The sequence below is a fragment of the Pongo pygmaeus genome, chromosome 20, assembly GCF_028885625.2.
Source record: "Pongo pygmaeus isolate AG05252 chromosome 20, NHGRI_mPonPyg2-v2.0_pri, whole genome shotgun sequence".
NCBI lineage: Eukaryota > Metazoa > Chordata > Mammalia > Primates > Hominidae > Pongo > Pongo pygmaeus.
This window is the reverse complement of record NC_072393.2, coordinates 41338321-41360104: the sequence shown is the minus strand read 5'-3', so window position 1 is coordinate 41360104 and position 21784 is coordinate 41338321. Positions and strand designations below refer to the sequence as shown.

At 49.9% G+C, this 21784-nt stretch overlaps 2 protein-coding genes across 12 annotated transcripts in view; one reads left to right on the top strand and one right to left on the bottom strand.

Annotated features, from left to right (window-relative positions):
* The window catches only part of WDR62 (WD repeat domain 62), a 49192-nt gene extending 48289 nt beyond the window's left edge, over positions 1-903 (bottom strand). For 9 of the 11 annotated variants that reach the window (XM_054462299.2, XM_054462303.2, XM_054462298.2 and 6 more), the window contains exon 1: positions 644-820. In XM_054462299.2, coding sequence (XP_054318274.1) covers positions 644-820 — 177 coding nt within the window. Of the gene's footprint in view, positions 1-643 lie in introns of all 11 variants that reach the window. The other 2 variants (XM_054462297.2, XM_054462301.2) reach the window with 2 other exon arrangements.
* A 304-nt stretch (positions 904-1207) lies between these two features.
* THAP8 (THAP domain containing 8) lies at positions 1208-20909 on the top strand. Its single transcript, XM_054462310.2, has 4 exons — positions 1208-1660; positions 15850-16042; positions 16268-16663; positions 20311-20909. Exons 1-4 carry the CDS (start codon positions 1578-1580, stop codon positions 20461-20463), a joined length of 825 nt encoding a protein of 274 aa, XP_054318285.1. The 5' UTR covers positions 1208-1577; the 3' UTR covers positions 20464-20909.
* Positions 20910-21784: the final 875 nt, after the last annotated feature.

Sequence of the window (21784 nt, the reverse complement as noted above, 5' to 3'; positions counted from 1 at the left end):
CTAATGGAATTCCTTCTACCTACTGTGAAATCATTTCCTTCCGTGTTTCTGTCTCAGGATTTAGGGAACTGTTCTGTACGCCCTCCTCCCCAGGCAGCACTGCAGAGATTTTATAAATAACTTCTCACGTCTTTTTCATAGTTTTGAGTGACAATATGGATTAAGAATCCCACCTTGGTGAGGAAAAAGGATAGAGACCGCAGAAGGTGAGAGAAGGCGGGGTAGAAGCGAGGAAGAGTTGGGGCAGGTAACACTGGATCGAACCCTCAAAGGGACCTTAATGACTCCCAGGCCAGGACCTTAATGACTCAGCTATGATCGTGACGTCTAAAGGCGATAGAACGGGGGTTAAAATATAGCAGGACTAGGCTGTGATTTGCAGAAGCAAAATGCATTTCCACGGGTGGGAACCAGGGAGGAACCCCGGAATTGCTCCAACGCTGAGGGTGGAGCCGGGAAGGCAGCGATGAGAAAGTGGGAGGGGCCGTGGCTAAAGAGGCGGGGATTAGGAGAAAAGGCATTACAGGGAACAACCTGAGGGGACTGGCCGGGGGCTGATGTCGGGGCCACAGTTCTCAGGACGGGACTAGGGGGAAACCTAGGAAGCCTGGAACTGGGGTAGACATGGCGAGCAGCTTCTCACCCGGTTCTGCACCGTCTCCTCGGAGGCCGTCGAGAGTCGCGTCCGCCGCCGGAGGCAGAGCGGTGGGGCGGGGGGCGGGGAGGACTGGCCCCTCCGCGCCGGAACTCCCGCCATGACAGAGGGCAGCTTCTCCCCTGCATCGTTCCGCGCATAGCCTCCGGACCCTACGGCCGCCATCGTCACGCCGCAGCCGGGCGACCGTTACATCCCCTAACCGCCGCTGCCGCCACCGCCACGACCCACAGGAACAGCGAACAGCCGCGGGAAAGCCGGCGCTTCCGCCTATTGGACGCGACGGGCCCGGCCTAGCCAATCGCAGGGATGCCGGGCGGCGCTTAGGACCAATGGGGGCGAAGAGGCGGAGCGAGTGCCTGGCGGGGCGGGGCCACGGCTAGTGTACGAGAAGCCTGATCAAACGTCGTGGGGTCTTTCATCCAGACTGCGTTTTCATTATTCGCTGAAACATACAGGTTTTAATTTTTACGAGGCTAAGGCCACGGCCGCCTCACCTCGGTTTTTGCCGCCACCCAGAGGAACTACGTGCGCCCCAACGGTCGCCCGGATGTAGGCGTAGGGTGGAGCCGTAAGAGATTGACTAGCCAGTTGATTTGGTTGGCGCAGGCTCAGAAACGCCGTGACGCCGCCCTTTCCCCCAACACGTGATGAAAGTCGGGGGTGACGAAGGGCCGGCTTTGCGCAGGTGCACAGTACTCGCTATGGCCCATTCGTCACGTGACGAGGGCGTGACTGTGACACTGTGGAGGGGCGCCTACTAGGCAGGCGCTCTCAGGTGTCTCCCCGGCACGTGACGAGACTCCACGGACGTCACGTGAGGCAGGCGGCGAGCGCGCGGGCGGGGCGGGGTTAGGCGGCGCTCCGCGAGAACCAAAGTGCAGCCGCTGACCCGGCAAAACTCAGCGGGGGCTGGACAGCCATGCCCAAGTACTGCAGGGCGCCGAACTGCTCCAACACTGCGGGCCGCCTGGGCGCGGACAACCGCCCTGTGAGCTTCTACAAGTGAGCGCAGCGCGGGGCGGGGCTTGAGGGAGGCGGGACCCTGGGAGGGGCGGGGCCCGAGCATTAGTGCTGCTATGCGGGGCTTCTGGTCTTGCTTGAGAGTGTTAGGAAGTGGGGTTAAACCGTAAGGAGATGGCCTTCCCGGCAGTGTCCACTGCACATACAAAGGTGCAGGCGTGGGAAACAGCAGGAGTAGACGATTAACTACAGATAGCGAGCGAAGCGAGCCGAAGAGTGAAAGGGATGTAAGAAGTGAAGTCGGTGCAGGCTCTTATAGAGCCTGCAGATGCCCACTTGCCCTCCCCACGCATTTGAGCCATCTGAAACTCAGAGCATCCGAAACTGAGCTTGCGATCGTGTCTCCCCCAAAACCTTCCAGTCTGTCCTATCTTAGTAGCGTACTTCATTCTTCTTGTTGCTTAGGTTTAAAAAATGTTATCCTTACCTCTTCTCTTTCGTCATACTTGGGAAAGTCAGAATTAGCTTCGACTGTAAAAGATCTGTCTCCTTATTTATCTGGCTGACATAAGCCAGTTGGTGGAAGAATTACTAGGAAAAAAAATTCTTTGCTTTTTTTTTTTTTTTTTTTTGAGACCAGATCGCTTTGTCGCCCAGGCTGGAATGCAGTGGAACGATCACAGCTCACTGCAACCTCGACCTCCTGGGCTCAAGTGATCCTCCCACCTCACCCTACCAAGTAGCTGGGACCAGAGGCATGCGCCACCATGCCTGGATAATTTAATTTTTTTTTTTTTTTTTTTGGCCAGGCGCGGTGGCTCACGCCTGTAATCCCAGTAGTTTGGGAGGCCGAGGCAGGCGGATCACCTGAGGTCAGGAGTTCGAGACCAGCCTGGCCAACATGGTGAAACCCCGTGTTTACTAAAAATACAAAAATTAGCTGGGCGTGGTGGCTCATGCCTGTAATTCCAGCTACTCCGTGGGCTGAGGCAGGAAAACTGCATGAACCCGGAAGGCGGAGGTTGCAGTGAGCCAAGATCAGGCCACTGCACTCCAGCGTGGGCGACAAGAGTGAGACTCCGTCTCAAAAAAAAAAATTTGTTTTTAAAGAGAGAGATGGGATCACCCTATGTTGTCCAGTCTAGTCTCAAACTCCTGGGCACAAGCAATCCTCCTGCCTCGGCCTCCCAAAGTACTTGGATTACAGGCGTGAGCCGCTGCACCCAGCCAGGAAAAAATATTTCTCTTGGACATACTGCAGATGTAAAGTGGCAGAATTCCCATCCTTTGAGTGTCTACTGCTTTCTTAGTAGGAAACTTTGGTTGTCTAAAGTCAGAGATGATCACAAACTTTGCTGTTTGAAATCACGTCAAGTAAGAATGAAACATCTCACTTTTGCTTGGAGGAGCTAAGTCACTTTGACATAGAAAAGCAGTCCCTATTTACAATCCAGGTTTGGAGCTTCAGATAAGGACACAATATTCTACATCTATGTAAACTTTATTGCTTCTGAGAAGACAAACCCTGGGCCCACTTCACCATCCAGACCTGATATTGATCCCTTTACACACAGTTCTGATTTGCTTTGAGGCAATCTGAACACTGCTTAGTTTACATTTCACCTAAAAAATAACTCTATGTTTGTTGAGACTCCCTCACCAAACAAAGGCCCATAGGGCCTATGACAGCAGTCCCCAACCCTTATGGCACCAGGGACTGGTTTTGGGGAAGACACTTTTTCCACGGATGGGATAGGGTTGGGGGAATGGTTTTGGGATGAAACTCTTCAGATCATCAGGCATTAGATTCTCACAAAAAGCGGGCAACTGGCCAGGTGCAGTGGCTCATGCCTGTAATCCCAGCACTTCGGGAGGCCAAGGCGGGTGGATCACGAGGTCAGGAGATCGAGACCATCCTGGCCAACATGGTGAAACCCTGTCTCTATTAAAAATACAAAAGTTAGCTAGGTGTGGTGGCGCATGCCTGTAATCCCAGCTACTTGGGAGGCTGAGGCAGGAGGATCACTTGAACCCAGGAGGTGGAGGTTGCAGTGAGCCGAGATTGCGCCGCTGCATGCCAGCCTGCCAGCCTGGCGAAAGAGTGAGACTTTATCTAAAAAAAAAAAAAAAAAAAAAAAAACCCAAAAAACAAACAAACAAACAAAATGGAGGGCAACCTAGATCCCTCACATGCCCAGTTCAGAATAGGATTCACACTCCTGTGAGAATCTAATGCTGCTGCTGCTCTGACAGGAGGCGGAACTCAGGTGGTAATGCGAGCAGTGGGGAGTGGCTGTAAATACAGATGAAGCTTCTCTCACTGGCTCACCTGCCTGCCGCTCACCTCCTGCTGTGCCGCCCTGTTCCTAACAGGCCATAGACTGGTACTGGTCTGTAGCCTGGGGGTTGGGGACCCCTGGCCTACGGTATTTCTGGTGTGCAGACTCCTCCATTGCCATTGTAAATAAATCTGACTGTGTTGGACTACAGGTTTGTCCCTGGTGGTCTTAGCCTAAGTGGGCTAGGACACATTCCTCATCCAATCCCTCAGCAAATCCAGTTGGCTCTCCCTTTACAAACTGTCCAGAATTTGATCACTTCTAACCTTCTCCTCTTCCTGCATCCTGCTCCTGGCAATTATCACCTCCAGACTGGACTATTTTAGCAGCCTCTTCATTGGTCTCCCTGCTCCGTCACCCCCAGTCTGTTCCCTGCTTGCAGCCAGAGGGAGCCTGTGAACACCTGAGTCAGATCGGCGCCCTCCTCTGCCCAGATCCCTTCCGTGACTCCCACCTCACTATAAAAAATAAAGTGAGGCTGGAACAGGTAGAAAGCAGGCCTGCAAAGTCCTACAGAGCTGGTTCCCTGATACCAGTGTGACCTCAACTCTTTTCTCCTGCCCTTCACACCAGTGACACTGGCCTACTTCATGTTCCTGTAGTGTGGCAGGCATGTTGCTGCCCTGGGGACTTTGCCTGTGCCATTCCCTCTGATTTTAAAGTACTTGCCTTTATGACTACCACCCTATGGAAAACTGTAACTGACACCCAAACACACACACGATTCTCTCTGTCTCCTGCTTTATTTTTCTCTTTAACACATCACTGTCTGCATGTCGCGTTTTCGATGTATTCATTCATTATCTCCCCCACTAGATGTCAGTTCAGTCAAGCCAGAGGTTTTGTCTTTGTCTTTCTTGTTTCCTCCTGTTTGTGTCTCCAACCTCTAGAATATTGCCTGGCACATAGTAGGTGCTTAGTAAAGATTCGTTGGGTCGATTTGATGAATGCGTTTCAGATGGGCTCTCCAGGAAAGCCAGCAGGAAAGCCGTGATGTCTCACGGATCCTTTGAGGGACCCTGGTGTAGGGCCAAAGGGATTCAGGGGGGACTTTAAGCCTGTATATGACTCTGGCAACTGTTGATTAATTCAGCAACTTTTTGAGTATTTCTTGGAGAAGCAAGTAAGCCCCTGCTGGACACAAAGAACCCTGACAGATCTTGTTTCTGCCATGACAGAGCTCATGGATAGGTGAGGGGTCAAACATTGAGGAACTGAGTACGTGACCTGGGAGTTACCCATGATCCTTCCTTTTCGTCCACCACTAGTCCATTAACCTGCCCTTTGGCTCTACCCTCAAGACATGTCTCCCTCCTGCAACAACCACAACAAAATCTCTAACACCTTGACAAGACAGTTATAAACACAAATGAGAAAGTCCTAAATAAATCATTAAGAAATAAGGAAAGATAGGCTGGGCATGGTGGCTCACACCTGTAATCCCAGCACTTTGGGAAGTCGAGGCAGGAGGATCACTTGAGCCCAGCAATTTGAGACCAGCCTGGGCAACGTGGCAAAACCCATCTCTACAAAATGTAAAAAATTAGCTGGATGTGGTGGTACACGCCTGTAGTTCCAGCTACACGGGACAGTGAGGTGAGAGAATCACTGGAGCCCAGGAACTGAGGCTGCAGTGAGCTGTGATTGCGCCACTGTACTCTAGCCTGGGCAACCGTGTGAGACCTTGTCTCAAAATAAATAAATAAGAAATAAGGAAAACACATTCCCCAGACTACTTCTCATCACATCCACTGTCATCACGTAGTCCAGGCTGCCATCATCTTTTTTTTTTTTTTTTGAGACAGGGTCTTGCTCTACCACCCAGGCTGGAGTGCAGTGGTATGATCTCGGCTCACTGCAACCTCTGCCTCCCAGGTTCAAGCAATTCTCCTACCTCAGCCTCCTGAGTAGCTGGGACCACAGGTGCACACCACCACACCCAGCCAATTCTTTGTATTTTTAGTAGAGGTGGAGTTTCACCATGTTGGCCAGGTGGGTCTTGAACTCCTGACCACAGGTGATCCACCCACCTTGGCCTCCCAAAGTACTGGGATTACAGGTGTGAGCAACCGTGCCCGGCCCATTTCCACTCTTACCTCCCTCATAACAACAACAATAGTTACTTAGTATTTACCTTATGCCAGGCACTGTTCTAAGTGCTTTGTATGTAATAATAAGGAGGAAAATGATGACGACTGTATATAGCAGCCAGATGACTGTATAAAAATCACTTCATGTCTTCATTGGCACCCACTAGTGACTAGCCCATTTCCACCTTAGGGCCTACCCCTGAGTCAGTCTTGCAGAAGCCACTTAGTTAAGAGTTAGATGAGAAGCAGTTTCCAAAAGAGGCTTAGGAGAGGGCATGGATGCCAGGTGAGAGATAAGATGAGACACGTTGAGGGAATTGGCTGCCAGGAAATAGCTTGAAATCCTGCTTGGCAGCCAATGGGAACACTCATTAGTTCACTCTCTCTCTCTTTTTTGAAACGTGATCTTGCTTTGTCACCCAGGCTGGAGTACAGTGGTGCGATCATGGCTCAATGCAGCTTCAGCCTCCCGGGCTCAAGCAGTTCTCCCATCTCAGCCTCCTTTTTTTTTTCATTTTTCATTTTATTTTTATGCTAGTCAAGCATGGTTGTGTGGGGAGACAATGTTAAATCAGCTTAACAATAACCCACAATACTCGGACCAGCTCCATCTCAGCCTCCTGAGCAGCTGGGACTACAGGCATGTGCCACCATGCCTGGCTAGCTTTCATTAGCTCTGTCTTAGGCCCTTTCAGGGACAGTGGCAATGGGGTCATCTCTTATGGGGGACCTATCACTTAGAATTGTATCTGCTTGGTAGTGACAAAGTCCTGCAATAAGAGTTGCTTAAACAAATTATGGGGTCTATAGGAATCAGTGTGGTTAAGTTATGCTGCACAAACAAACTTCTCAAATCTCAGTGGCTTACTACAACAAAGGTGGTTTTTTGTTTTTTTTTTTTTTTAGAAGGGGTCTCTATCACCTGGGCTAGAGTGCAACACCATGATGGTTCACTGCAGCCTCAAACTCCTGGGCTCAAGCAGACCTCCCGCCTCAGCCTCCTGAGTAGCTGTGACTATAGGCAGACACCACCTTGTCAGGCAAATTTTTCTAATGAAAGGCAAATTTTCTAATGAAATTTCAGATTTTCTAATGAAAGGCAAATTTTTCTAATGAAGTCCCATTGGGCTGGGCGCGGTGGCTCACGCCTGTAATCCGAGCACTTTGGAAGGCCGAGGCAAGTGGGTCACCTGAGGTCAGGAGTTCGAGACCAGCCTGGCCAACATGGTGAAACCCCATTTCTACTAAAAATACAAAAATTGCCAGGTGTGGTGGCACGCGCCTGTAATCTCAGCTACTCAGGAGGCTGAGATGGGAGAATCGCTTGAACCTGGGAGGCAGAGGTTGCAGTCAGCCAAGATCGCGCCACTGCTCTCCAAGCTGGGTGACAGAGCGACTCTGTCTCAAAAAAGAAAGAAAGAAAGAAGCCCTGTTTATACTAAAAATACAAAAAATTAGCCAAGCGTGGTGGTAGGTGCCTGTAATCCCAGCTACTCGGGAGGCTGAGGCAGGAGAATTGCTTGAACCTGGGAGGCAGAGGTTGCAGTGAGCCAAGATCGTGCCACTTCACTCCAGCCTAGGCAACAAGGATGAAACTTCGTCTAAGAAAAGAAATGAAGTCCCACTATGTTGCCCAGGCTGGAACTCCTGGGCTCAATCAGTCCTCCTGCTTTAGCCTCCCAAAGTGCTGGGATTACAGGCATGAATCACCACACGTGGCCCAAAGGTGTATTTCATGCTCACACTATGTCCTTTGCTGGTCATTTGTGGTCCTATTCTACAGTATCTTAATTGGGGTCTCAGGCTGAAGAAACTATCCCTATTTGGAATATTGCTGGTCTTGCAGGAGGAGGAAAAGAGAAAGTTGAGTGAATCACCCAGTGGCTCTTGGTCAATTTCATATTTAGAAGTGGCCTGTGTCACTTTCACTGGCATTCTTTTGGCTGGAGCAAGTATATAGCAAGCCTCAAGTCAATGGAGTGGGCATGTGTAATCCTCATGTGGAGAGAGAGAGCAGACGTTCTATTACAGGGTTTATTTTCCCTCATATAGAGCAAGTACAGAGGTTGGCAAACCAGCACTGGGATAGTAGCTCCACAGTCATGAGAAATGAGGGTCCTATCTCTATTTTTCTTTCTTTCTTTCTTTTTTTGAAAGTCTCATTCTGTCACCCAAGCTGGAATGCAGTGGCACAGTCTCAGCTCACTGCAACTTCCACCTCCTGGGTTCTAGGGATAATGCCTCAGCTACCCAAGTAGCTGGAATTACAGAATTACAGGCGCATGTCACCATACCCAGCTAATTTTTGTATTTTTAGTAGAGACAGGGTTTTGCCATGTTGGCCAGGCTGGTCTCAAACACCTGGCCTTAAATGATTCTCCCACCTTGGCCTCCAAAGTGCTGGGATTACAGGTGTGAGCCACCGTGCCTGGCCTCTTTCTGCTCTGTCATCCTTAGCCTGTGGCTTCCATCCAAGGTGGCTGCCAGTGCCCCAGCCACCACTGCCACCATTCCTTACAGGAGGAAAAGGGAAGGGAGGAAGAACAAAAAGCGTTCAGGTCTAAACTGAATCATCTCCCTTTATAAGGCCTTCCCAGAAACCCCGTTTAATGGCACCTTTTCATCATTGGTCACCCCCAACTGGAAAAGAGGCTGGGAATTGTGGTCTTTAAAAGCTGGGCATTTAATCAGCCTGAAGAAATTTTGAGTTACGTTAGTAAGAAAGAAAAAAAGGACTTCTAGCGGTATATGCCACCCCATGCTCTGGACAAGATGACCAGCAAGACTAAAATAGTTTATACAAAGGGGAACATGGGGGTATAGCTCAGTGGTAGAGCATTTGACTGCATACAAAGGGGAACACTTGTTGTCTGCTTAAGGTAGTTTTTTAGAAAGCAATATTGCCCATTACAAATGCTGCTATCCAGAGGAACAAGAGAGAGTAAGACCAATTAAGGAGACCTTTCTTAGGATATTGACTTTTTTCCTTTGCTCTTTGAGCTGCTGAATCCTGTTGATCGTCCCTTCCATTTAAGACACCATCCCAGAGATCCCACACAACACTAAAGCATTCCTTGGCCAGAAGGTAGTCACATGGCCCCACCCAGCTGCAAAGGATCCTGGGAAACGTAGTCTTTTAGCAGGACACATTGTGGCCTCAAAGAAAGTTGGAGTTCTGTTAGTAAGGAAAAGGCAGAGAATAGATACGAGTAGTCCATTGGCAGATTCTGCCTGGGAGATGGTGGCAATAAGAATGGGGAATGCTGTTGCAATAGATCTTGTGTTTGTGTCCCGGAAGAATGGGGCCGCTGAGAACATTGGGATCTTAGAGGGAGGCTGACTACAGCAGCCAGACTCCCTGGCTGTGTGCCCTGGGGTTCTGCTCTCTGGGTGCCATTGCTGTTCTCTGAGTCAGCCTTTCTGTGCTCTTTCACCAGCTACCCGCCACCTCCACCTCCATGTGCCTTTGTCTGAGAAGTCTTGGCTCTCCCCATCTCCGTTCATCCCATCCACCTCCTCCCCACTGGTAGCCTCTTTAGTTTCTTGTGTGTCCTTCCTATGTGTCTTAGTCTGTTCTCACACTACTATAAACAACTACCTGAGACTGAGTAACTCATAAAGGAAAAAGATTTAATGGACTTACCATTCTGAATGGCTGGGGAGGCCTCAGGAAACTTACAATCATGGTGGAAGGCGAAGGGAAAGCAAACATCTTACATGGGGGCAGGAGAGAGAGAGAGCAAGAGGGGAACTGCCACTTTTAAACCATCAGATCTCATGAGAACTCACTCACTATCATGGGAACAGCATGGGGGAAACATCCCCCATGATCCAGTCACCTCCCATCGTGTCCCTCCCTTGACACATGGGGATTACAGTTCGAGATGAGATTTGAGTGGGGACAGAGAGCCAAACCACATCACCATAGTTTCTTTATATAAATACCAGCAAATGTGAAAGACGTTCTTATTTCTCCCTTTATTACGCTATTAGTTTCCCATGCTGCTCTAACAAACTTGGTGGCTTAAAACAAGACAAATTATTTTCTAACAGTTCTAGAGGCCAGGAGTCCAAATCGGCTTTCCTGGGCCAAAACCAAGGTGTCGGCAGGGCTGTACTCCTCTGGAGGTTCTGGGGGAGAATCTCTTCTTTGCCTGTTCCGGTTTCTGGTGGCTGCAGGCAGTGCTTGGCTTGTGGCCACATCTCTCCAGTCTCTGCCTCCATGGTTGCATTGCCCTCTCTTCTTTTCTGTGGTAATATATTCTCCTCCCTCTTATTAAAAGGATACTTGTAGTGGCATTTAGGGCCAACCCGGATGACCCAGGATAATCTCCCCATCTCAAGATCCTTAACTTAGTCACATCTTTTGTCATATAAGGTAATATTCAGGCCTGGCACGGTGGTTCACGCCTGTAATTTCAGCACGTTGGGAGGCCGAAGTGGGAGGATTGCTTGAGCCCAGGAGTTTGAGACCAGCCTGGGCAACAAGGCAAAACCCCATCTCTACAAAAAATATAAAAATTAGCTCGGCATGTGGCACATGCCTGTAGTCCCAGCTACTTGGGAGGCTGAAGTGGGAGGACTGCCTGAACCTGGGGAGTTTGATGCCGCAGGGAGCCAAGATCACACCACAGAACTCCAACCTGAGTGACAGAGCAAAACCCTGTCTCTAAATAAATAAATAAATATATAAAAATTAACCAAACGTGGTGGCAGGCGCCTGTAGTCCCAGCTACTCGGGAGGCTGAGGCAGGAGAATGGCGTGAACCTGGGAGGCGGAGCTTGCAGTGAGCCAAGATTGCGCCGCTGCACTCCAGCCTGGGCGACAGAGCGAGATTCCATCTCAAAAAAAATAAAATAAATAAATAAATAAAATAATAGTCACAATTTCCAGGAATTAGGACATGGATAGCTTTTGGGGGCTACCACAATGACTAAAAGCTGAGATAGTCTATTTAGAACCTTGCTTTTTTTCACATAATACTGCCTGACAATAGCTTGTCAGTTCACAGAGTACCTCTACATTCTGTTTTATAGCTGCATCGTATTCTTTTGTGTGGATGTGCCTATGTTTATTTACCCTCTCTCCTGTAGGAATTTTGTCCCTAATTCTCTAGCACTCACTAGTCTTTCTTTTCAACAAAGAGAGAGCAGGGGTGGGGTGCGGTGCCTCATGCCTATAATCGCAGCACTTTGGGAGGCCAAGGTGGGAGGATCACTTCAGCCCAGGAGTTCAAGACCAGTCTGGACAACACAGTGAGACCTCTGTCTCTACAAAAATAATTTTTAAATTAGCCAGGTGTGGTGGCACATGCCTGTGGTCCCAGGTACTCGGGAGGCTGAGGTGGGAGGATCACTTGGGCCTAGCAATTCAGGGCTACAGTGAGCCATGATCGTGCCTCTGCACTTTAGCCTGGGCAACAGAACAAGACCCTGTCTCAAAACAAAGAAAGAAAAGGAAAGAAAGAGAGCAGGCCTCAGGCTCATAGCCCTCAGTAGGTAATAGCATCTGATGTTTTTATGGTTAGCTTTTGTTTATGGAATTGATACTAATTTTCCATTTTCAATTGTGATGTAAAGTTTCTCTTTTAAGTATCTTTGTTTAATAGTTAAAATTGGTTAGTTTTAAGAAAAATATGAAATAAGTAATATCACAGATATGGAAAACATTGTGAAGATGGGATATGCATGAGATGTGTCTTAGTTATCTAATGCTATATAACAAACTATCCCCAAATTTAGCAGCTTGAAATAAACATTTACAGTCTCAGTTTCTGGCAGCTGCTAAGGACAAACTGGCCAGCACTTGATCATGTGGCCACCCCGGCTGCAAATAAGGCTGGAAAAGGAGGTCTTTATTATGGGTAGCCTTGAGCCCAGGTCTAAATAGAGAGTAGATTACCATCTAAGAGGGTAAGAGCAGATGCTGGGAATAAGTGGCACCCGGAAACCAGAGAAGTGGGGCACCTTTAGAGGGTCCCTCATCAGATAATCCCCACCCACAACCACTGAGAAAGCTTTTATTTTTTAAAACTTAAAACAAAAATTTTTTTTTTTTTTTGAGTTGGAGTCTTGCTCTGTCGCCCAGGTTGTAGTGCAGTGGTGTGATCTTGGCTCACTGCAACCTCCACCTCCCAGGTTCAAGTAATTCTTCTGCCTCAGCCTCCCGAGTAGCTGGGATTACAGGGACATGCCACCAGGCCTGGCTAATTTTTGTAATTTTCATAGAGATGAGGTTTCACCATGTTGGCCAGGCTGGTCTTGAACTTGAATTCAAAATCACTTGAGGTCTGACCGCAAGTGATCCGCCCACCTCGGCCTCCCAAAGTGCTGGGTTTACAGGCGTGAGCCACCGTGCCTGGCCTATTAAAATTATTTTTAATTGTGGCAAAATACACATAAAATCTACCATTTTGACCATTTTTAAGTGTACAGTTCACTAATGTTAAGTGTTGTATAACCAATATCCAGAACTTTTTCCTGTCCTAAAACACTCTATCCCCATTGGACAATTCCCTCTTTCCCTCTCCCCCAGGCTCTTGGCAACCACCATTCCACTGTCTGTCTCTAGAAATTTGACTTTTCTGCCTCATATAAGTGGAATCGTCAGTATTTGACTGGCTTATTTCACTTACCCTAATGGCCCTCAGAGTTCATCTGTGTTGTTGCATGTGTCAGATCAAGACTAAATAAAATTCCACGCCAGGTGCAGTGGCTCACGCCTGTCATCCCAGCACTTTGGGAGGCCGAGGCGGGTGGATCACCTGAGGTCAGGAGTTTGACACCAGCCTGGCCAACATGGTGAAACCCCATCTCTACTAAAAATACAAAAATAGCCAGGTGTGGTGGCAGGCACCTGTAATCCCAGCTACTTGGGAAGCTGAGGCGGGAGAGTCGCTTGAACCCAGGGGGCGGAGGTTGCAGTGAGCTGAGATCACACCACTGCATTCCATCCTGGGCGACAGAGTGAGACTCCATCGCGAAAATAAATAAATAAGCCGGGCATGGTGGCGGGAGCCTGTAATCCCAGCTACCCACGAGGCTGAGGCAGGAGAATCACTTGAACCCAGGAGGCAGAGGTTGCAGTGTGCCGAGATTGCACCATGGCACTCCAGCCTGGGTGACAGAGTGAGATTGTATCTCCCCCTGCCCAAAAAAAAAAAAGACTAAATAAAATAAAATTCCATTGCATGTATATGCAACATTTTTCTTATCCATGTATCTGTTGATAGACACTTCCACCTTTTGGCTGTTGTGATTTATGCTGCTGTGTTTCTGTCTGTCTGTCTGTCTGTCTGTTTGTTTGTTTTTGAGACAGCATGTCACTCTGTTGCCCAGGCTAGAGTGCAGTAATGTGATCATGGCTCACTGTAGCCTTAACCTCCTGGGCTCAAGCAGTCCTCCCACCTCAGCCTCCTGAGTAGCTGTGCCTCTAGGCACACGCCACCACATCTGGCTAATTTTTGTATTTTTTGTAGAGACAAGATTTCACCTGTTGCTCAGGCTGGTCTTGAACACCTGGGCTCAAGTGATCCGCCTGCCTCAGCCTCCCAAAGTGCTGGGATTACAGGCATGAGCCACCATGCCAGGCCTGATTTATGTTGCTATGAACGCAGGTGTGCAAATATCTCTGCGAGACCCGGTTTTCGGTTCTTTCGGGTATATAAGCAGAAGTGGATTGCTGGGTCATATGGTAATTCTATTTTTCAGTGTTTGAGGAACTGCCATATTGTTTTCCACAGTGGCAGCACCGTTTTACATTCCCAGCAGTGTACCAGCGTTCCAGCAGTTTTTCCACATCCTCACACACACTGTTCTTCTCCTTCTCTTCCTCCCCCCTCTTACTCCGTTCCCCTTCCCCTTCCCCTCCTCCTCCATCACCCAGGCTGGAATGCAGTAGTGTGATCATAGCTCACTGCAGCGCTCAAACTCCTGAGCTTAAGCAGTCCTCCCACATTGCCTCCTAAGTAGATAGGACTATAGATGCACATCGCCACACCCAGCTAATTTAAAAAATATTTTTTCGTAGAGACAAGGTCTTGCTACATTGCCCAGGATGGTCTTGGACTACTGCCTTCAGGAGATCCTCCCGCCTCAGCCTCCCAAAGTGCTGGGATTACAGACATGAGCCACCATGCCCGGCGTCTTTTTTGTTGTTCAATAGTAGCTGTTCTGGTGTTTGTCAGATGATATTTCATCAGGGTTCTGATACTGCGTTTTCCTAATGATTGGAGATGTCAAGTATCTTTTCATGTGCTTATTGGCCATTTGTATGTCTTTGGAGAAATGTTTGTTCAAGTCCTTTGCCCATTTTTGAATCAGGTTATTTGTGTTTTATTGTTATTGTTGAGTTGTTTAAAGACTTGTTAGTGGGTGTTTTCAAGCATACACAAAAAGTAGAGCCCTCAGTATCCATCACTGTGTCACTAGTTATCAACTTCACTATCTTCTTCACTGCCCTGCCCACACCTCTAAGTTTTTGTCCTGCACTATTTTAAAGTAAATCCCAGACATCAGATCTTTTATCCGTAATTATTTCAGACTGATTTCTAACAGAAGACTTGTTTCAGAAGCATAAACCAATACAGTTATCACACCTAGCAAAATGAAAAAAAATTTTTTTTTTGAGACAGGGTCTGGCTCTGACACCCAGGCTGGAGTACAGTTGTGCAATCTCGGCTCACTGCAACCTCTGCCTCCCAGGCTCAGGTGACCCTCCCACTTCAGCCTCCCGAGTATCTGGGACCACAGGCATGTACCACCACACGTGGCTAATTTTTTTTTTTTTTTTTTGTAGAGTCGAGGTCTCCCTATGTTGCCCAGGCTGGTCTTGAACTCCTGGGCTCAAGCGATCCTCCCACCTTGTCTTCCCAAAGTGCTGGGATTACAGGCATGAACCGCCATGCCTGACCAGTTTCTTACACATACCTTATACCCAGTTCATGTTCAGTTTTCCCCAGTTGTCTTAAAATGTCTTTTTACTGAATTGTTTGTTGTAGGCAAGGTCCACATCCTGCCTTTGTGCTAATGTTTCTTAAATCTCTCTTAATCCAGAAACCTCACACCCCCATTTATATGGTTGTGGAAGAAACGTTTTCGCTTGGCTGCACGATCTCCCACATCGTAAATGTCTGATTTTATAAACTGCTCCAACAGGTTGATGTGGAAGAAGAAATTGGGAGTGGAGGGGCAGGACTGTGGGCAGGAAGACCAGGAAGGAGGCTGGAAGGAGGGGCAGTGGAGGGGGCAGAGTTGGGCTGATGCTGGGTGTTTAAAAGGTCGAGCTTTCAAATTAATAATAATAATAAAAAAGGCCAGGCATGGTGGCTCATGCCTATAATCCCAGCACTTTGGGAGGCCAAGGTGGGTGGATCACCTGAGGTCAGGAGTTCAAGACCAGCCTGGCCAACATGGTGCGACCTCGTCTCTACTAAAAATACAAAAATTAGCCAGGCATGGTGGCGTGTGCCTGTAGTCCCAGCTACTCGGGAGGCTGAAGCAGAAGAATCTCTTGAACCCAGGAGGCGGAGGTTGTAGTGAGCCAAGATCGTGCCATTGCACTCCAGCCTGGGTGACAAGTGCGAAACCCCGTCTCACAAAATACTACTACTAAAAGATGAAGCTGAAGAAAGGGTTGTGGTTGTGTGTATGAGATAGAGAAAGACTGGGCACAAGACAGGTCTACTTCCTGGCCCTAGGGAGGCACAGGCTTGGAGCCGAGAGACCTCCAGGGTGGGTATCCTCTGGGAGGGATAAGTCTGAACCTCATAGCACTGACCCAACCCCCCAACCACCCATGCAGGTTTCCACTGAAGGATGGTCCCCGGCTGCAGGCCTGGCTGCGGCACATGGGCCGTGAGCACTGGGTGCCCAGCTGCCACCAGCACTTGTGCAGCGAGCACTTCACACCCTCCTGCTTCCAGTGGCGCTGGGGTGTGCGCTACCTGCGGCCTGATGCAGTGCCCTCCATCTTCTCCCGGGCACCACCTGCCAAGGTGAGCGCCGGGAGGTCCTGCTGCTGGAATCCAACCCCTAGACCTCCCCTCCTAAGGGAAGTCCCTCCTTGAGTCTGAACTTTGGTCCTCCCCTCCTGACGACACTTCCTCCCTGAGGTCTGGCCTTACCTAGGCAAGTCCCCCTTGGAAACATACCCTCCATCCCTTTCTTCCTGAGTCGAAGTCTGGCCACGGCACCCCTGCACCCCATGCCTTGTCTTCTAGAGTCAGCGGAGGACCCGATGCACCCAGAAGCCAGTCTCGCCGCCGCCTCCCCTACAGGAGAATACACCCCTGCCCCAGGTCCCTGCCATCCCAGTCTCTGGCCCAGTGCGCCTAGTGGTGCTGGGCCCCACATCGGGGAGCCCCGAGACTGCGGCCACTGTGCTCCTGACCCCCCTGGCCCCTGCGCCAACTCCCGAGGGGTCACAACCTGAAGTCCCTGTCCAACAGGCCCAGACCGGGCTGGGCGCAGTGCTGGGAGCACTGCAACACCGGGTGCAGAGGCTGCAACGGTGCCAGGAGCGGCACCAGGCACAGCTGCAGGCCCTGGAACGGCTGGCACAGCAGCTGCATGGGGAGAGCCTGCTGGCACGGGCACGCCGGGGTCTGCAGCGCCTGGTGAGTGGCACCCCAGCCTGGCAGCCCCATCCATGGGTGGTGGCCTGGCCTGCAGTGTGTTTTCATTTTGTCTAGGATCCCCTATTCAAAAATCAGAACATTCACCCGTGTTTCCGGATTTCTGGCTTTCCCGGGCTCAGTGGCTCATGCCTGTAATCCCAACACTTTGGGAGGCCAAGGCAGGAGGATTGCTGGAGGCCAGGAGTTCGAGACCAGCCTGGGCAACATAGCAAGCACTGTCTCTACAGAAAATTAAAACAAATTTCTAGGTTTTCCTGAAAAACAAAATCTGGCAATGCCAAGCAACTGTTGGTTGGAGCTGAGTAATGATTGCTCCATTTACTAATACTAAATACTTAATATTTGAGAAGCTCTTATTGTCTGCCAGACACAGAATTATAACATAGTGAGTTGAAAATTCACTATGATCCTTTGAGCTGGAGCTACAAGGTTAATTTTTTTTTTTTTTTTGAGACGGAGTCTCGCTCTGTTGCCCAGGCTGGAGTGCAGTAGTGCAATCTCGGCTCACTGCAGCCTCTGCCTCCCGGGTTCAAGCGATTGTCCTGCCTCAGCCTCCCAAGTAGCTGGGACTACAGGTGCCTGCCACCATGCCCAGCTAATTTTTTGTATTTTTAGTAGAGACAGGGTTTCACCGGTTAGCCAGGATGGTCTCGATCTCCTCACCTCGTGATCTGCCTGCCTTGGCCTCCCAAAATGCTGGTATTACAGGTGTGAGCCACCGTGCCCGACCACTACAAGGTTAACTTTAAAAAAATGCAGTGGCTCACATCTGTAATCCTAGCACTTTGGGAGGCCAAGGTGGGCAGATCGCTTGAACCTAGGAGTTCAAGACCAGCCTGGACAACATGGTAAGACTGTGTCTCACTAAAACACAAAAATTAACATTGTGGTAGGCACCTGTGGTCCCACCTACTTGGGAGCCTGAGGCAGGAAGATCCCTTGAGCCCAGGAGGCAGAGACTGCAGTGAGCCAAGATCGCACCACTGCACTTTAGCCCGGGTGACCAAGCAAGACCTTGTCTCAAAAAAAACACAAAAACCACAACCAAACAAAAAACTTACTATGGTCTGGGTGTGGTGGCTCATGCCCGTAATCCCAGCACTTTGGGAGGCCAAGGCAGGCAGATTGCTTGAGTTCAGGAGTTTGAGACCAGCCTGGGTAACATACAGAAACCCTGTCTCTACTAAAAATACAAAAATTAGTTGGGCATGGTGGCGCGTGCCTGTAATCCCAGCTATTTGGGAGGCTGAGGCATGAGAATCGCTTGAACCCTGGAGGTGGAGGCTGCAGTGAGCTGAGATGGCGCCACTGCACTCAAGCCTGGGCAACAGAGCGAGACGCCATCTCAAAAACAAAAACAAAAACAAGGCTGGGTGCGGTGGCTCACGCCTGTAATCTCAGCACTTCGGGAGGCTGAGGTGGGCAGATCACGAGGTCAGGAGTTCGAGACCAGCCTGGCCAACATGGTGAAACTCCATCTCTACTAAACATATAAAAATTAGTCAGGCGTGGTGGCACACGTCTGCAATCCTAGCTACTCGGGAGGCTGAGGGAGGAGAATTGCTTGAACCCGGGAGGCAGAGGTTGCAGTGAGCCAAGATTGTGCACTCCAGCATGGGCAACAAGAGCAAGACTCCATCTCAAAAAACAAACAAAAAAAACTCATTATAATCTTAATACTGCTGTTGTCTCCATCTTCCAGATGAAAAAATGGAGGCACAGAGCAGTCCACTAGTGTGCCCACAGTCAGGCAGCCAACACGTTTCAGGGCCAGGATTCAAACCCAGGTGTCTGGCTGCAGAAGAGGCCTGTGAGAGCTTCCTGCCTGGCCCCTGTAGAGCTGAAGTTTGCAATCTCTGTAATAGTGTCCCCCAGGCCCTATCTGAATCCCTTTTGCCTCTATATTTTACTGCTGGGTGTGTGTGTGTGTGTGTGTGTGTGTGTGTGTGTGTAGGGGAGGAAGTTGAAGGTGTGTGTGTGTAGGGGAGGAAGTTGAGGTAGGGTGTTATGTCTGTGTGTGTGTGGGGTGGCGGGGGAGGGGGAGGAAGATGAGGAATGGTGTTATGTCTTTGAAAATCACAGTTTGACCAAGGCTTTCTCCTGTCTAAAACCCTAGGGCCAAGCTTGAGGTGCCCAGCCTAGCCCCCATGGTTTTCAGAGCCCTGCTTGGATGAGAGAGCTGCCCACACAGAGCTCTGAATGCTAGACTCACTGAAGGGGCTCAGGAAGGAGCCCCCACAGTACCTCTGGAGTTAAGGGGTATCAGATTTTTTTTTTCTTTTTTTTTTTTTTGAGACGGAGTCTCGCTCTGTTGCCCAGGCTGGAGTGGAGTGGCGTGATCTCAGCTCACTGCAACCTCTGCCTCTCTGGTTCAAGCAATTCTCCTGTCTCAGCCTCCCAAGCAGCTGGGATTACAGGCATGTGCCACCATGCCCAGCTGAGTTTTGTGTTTTTAGTAGAGACAGGGTTTTGCCATGTTGGCCAGGCTGGTCTTGAGCTCCTGACCTCAGGTAATCAGCCCACCTCGGCCTCCTATAGTGCTGGGATTACAGGTATGAGCCACATACCCGGCCAGGAGTCTCAGATTGTTAGTCAGTGGTTTGGACATGACCCACAGATACAATTTGTTTGGCCTCCGCAGTGCTTTAAAATAATTTATAATGGCCAAGTGCAGTGGCTCACGCCTGTAATCCCAGCACTTTGGGAGGCTGAGGCAGGTAGATCGTTTGAGACCAGACTGGACAACATGGTGAAACCCTGTGTCTACAAGAAATACAAAAAATTAGCCAAGTGTTGCACCTATAGTTCTAGCTATTCGAGAGGCTGAAGTGGGAGTATTGCTTGAGCCCAGAAGGTCAAGGCTTCAATGAGTTGTGATTGTGCTACTGCACTCCAGCCTGGGTGACACTGTGAGACTCTGTCTCAAAAAAAAAAAAAAAAAAAAAAAGTCTTGTTTTTCCTGAAGGCTCTGCAGATCTAGCAGCACTGGGCTTGGATTCTCAGGTAATAGCTGTCGGCTGGAGCTACAGTGTGGCTGCCTCTGGGGGCTTGAAGTTTGAGACTGTGGCCTGGGGCACAGAGGGACAGTGGGGCAGGGACAGAGCTCAGACTCGGGCCTGGGGCTCTTTGTGGAGCCTGCCAGATCCCCTGAGCTGACTGCCTGTCTCTGCCTCCCCTCCCGTCATTCAATCTCTGTCTCCTACTCATCTATCCCTACCTCACAATCTCCTCCCTCCCCAACATTCATTGTCTTTCTCCCCATCATCTCTGTCTGCCACCTGTTTCCCCACCTCCCTATGTCTCTCTTCATCTGCATATTTTCTGTCTCCCCCATATCTCTGACCCTGTCTGTACATCTGTCTGCCTGCACATCTCTTTCCCCCACGTGTCTGTGTCTGTGCCCCCGCACTTCTCTTCCCATTTCCCCACCCTTCTTTCCTTTCCCATGAATGTCTCTCTGGCCCTCACATCTGCTTTCCTCTCTCCTCATATCTCTGCCCACATCTCTCTCTGTTTCCTGACACGCCCTCCTCCCACCTTTGCCTCCCTGTTCCTCACCGTATCTGTCTGTCTCTCCCGCAACTTGCTCCCTAATGTTCCCCATCTCTACCACTTCTTTGCCTTAGACAACAGCCCAGACCCTTGGACCTGAGGAATCTCAAACCTTCACCATCATCTGTGGAGGGCCTGACATAGCTGTGGTCCTTGCCCAGGACCCTGCACCTGCCACAGTGGATGCCAAGCCGGAGCTCCTGGACACTCAGACCCCCAGTGCATAAGGATCAAGACAGACAGTGTTGAGGGACAGAAAGAAGATGGAAGAGGAAAGACATTACACATGGGCTTGGCCCAGCCCCACCGCCCACTCCTGGGTAGTAGCAGTGCCTCCCTCAAGGGCCTGGGTTCTACCACCCCACTCCTAGGGATCTCTTGAACCTTAGGGGTGACCTGGGCCTAAGTCTCTCATCAGCCCCCAATACCCTGGGTACCAGGCTTCTGCCATCCCCCACTCAGATCTTTGCAAATCAGTACGACAGCCTCAGAGCAGAGCAAGGGTTGTTTGGGAGAATCATACCTGGTTCTAAGGAGCCCCACGCTTTTTGTCAAGCCTGGTACTGAGTTCATGATACCATGGTGGACACAGCTGAGAAAATCCCTGCCCTCATGGTGCTCATTCTACTTGAGTAGACGATGAACTAGTAAACAAATAAACAAGAACACTGCAGACATGAGCGATGAGTGCTATAAAGATAACAAAAATTTGGTTTGGGCCTGGGGGAGGGCTCTCTAAGGCCATGTTTTAGCAGAAACCTGGGTGATCAGAAGGAGCCGGCCTGGAGGGCTACAGGCTCAGGTTCCAAAGGACGAACAACCCCTGCAGAGAGGGCCTCCTGTCTGGGGTGTGTCAGGTCTGGGAGGCAGTGTTGCTATGGAGAAAACCATAGTAGGGAAGGGAGGAAGGGGTGCAGTTTTAGAGCAGAGAAGGTGAAAAGACACCAACAAGTAAGATCCTAAAACAGGGCAGAGAGGGAGCCATGTAGGGATTTGGAGGAAGAGCATTCCAGGCATCACAAAGAGCCGTTGCAGGCCAGGCATGGTGGCTCACGCCTGTCATCCCAGCACTTTGGGAAGCTGAGGCGGGCACATCACCTGAGGCCAGGAGTTAGAGACCAGTCTGGCCAACATTGCGAAACCCCGTCTCTACTAAAAATACAAAAATTAGCTGGGTGTGGTGGCACAGGCCCATAATCCCAGCTATTCGGGAGGCTGAGGCAGGAGAATCGCTTGAACCTGGAAGACAGAGGTTGCAGTGAGCAGAGATCATGCCACTGCACTCCAGCCTGGGGAACAGAGTGAGACTCCCATCTCAAAAACAAACAAACAAAAAAAAACAGAGCCAGTGCAAAGGTCCTGGGGTGGGGAGAAGCAAGGAGGCCAGTGTGGCTGGGGTGGAGTGAACAAAAGGGTGAGAGGAGGTGAGTGCAGAGATGATGGGGCAGGTTCACATAGGCCCTTGTGGGCCACAGCTGAGAGCCTTGGCTTCTACCTGGAGTGAGGTGCAGCAGGCAGACCCCTCTGAGGGAAGGAGGGCTCCAAAGT

What these genes read in the sequence shown, in the direction of transcription:
- THAP8 (XM_054462310.2), top strand. Translation starts at nt 1,578, where the DNA reads ATGCCCAAGTACTGCAGGGCGCCGAACTGCTCCAACACTGCGGGCCGC. An exon ending in CGCCCTGTGAGCTTCTACAA is followed by an intron (nt 1,661 to 15,849) that starts GTGAGCGCAGCG and finishes CCACCCATGCAG; the next exon opens with GTTTCCACTGAAGGATGGTC. An exon ending in GCCGGGGTCTGCAGCGCCTG is followed by an intron (nt 16,664 to 20,310) that starts GTGAGTGGCACC and finishes TCTTTGCCTTAG; the next exon opens with ACAACAGCCCAGACCCTTGG.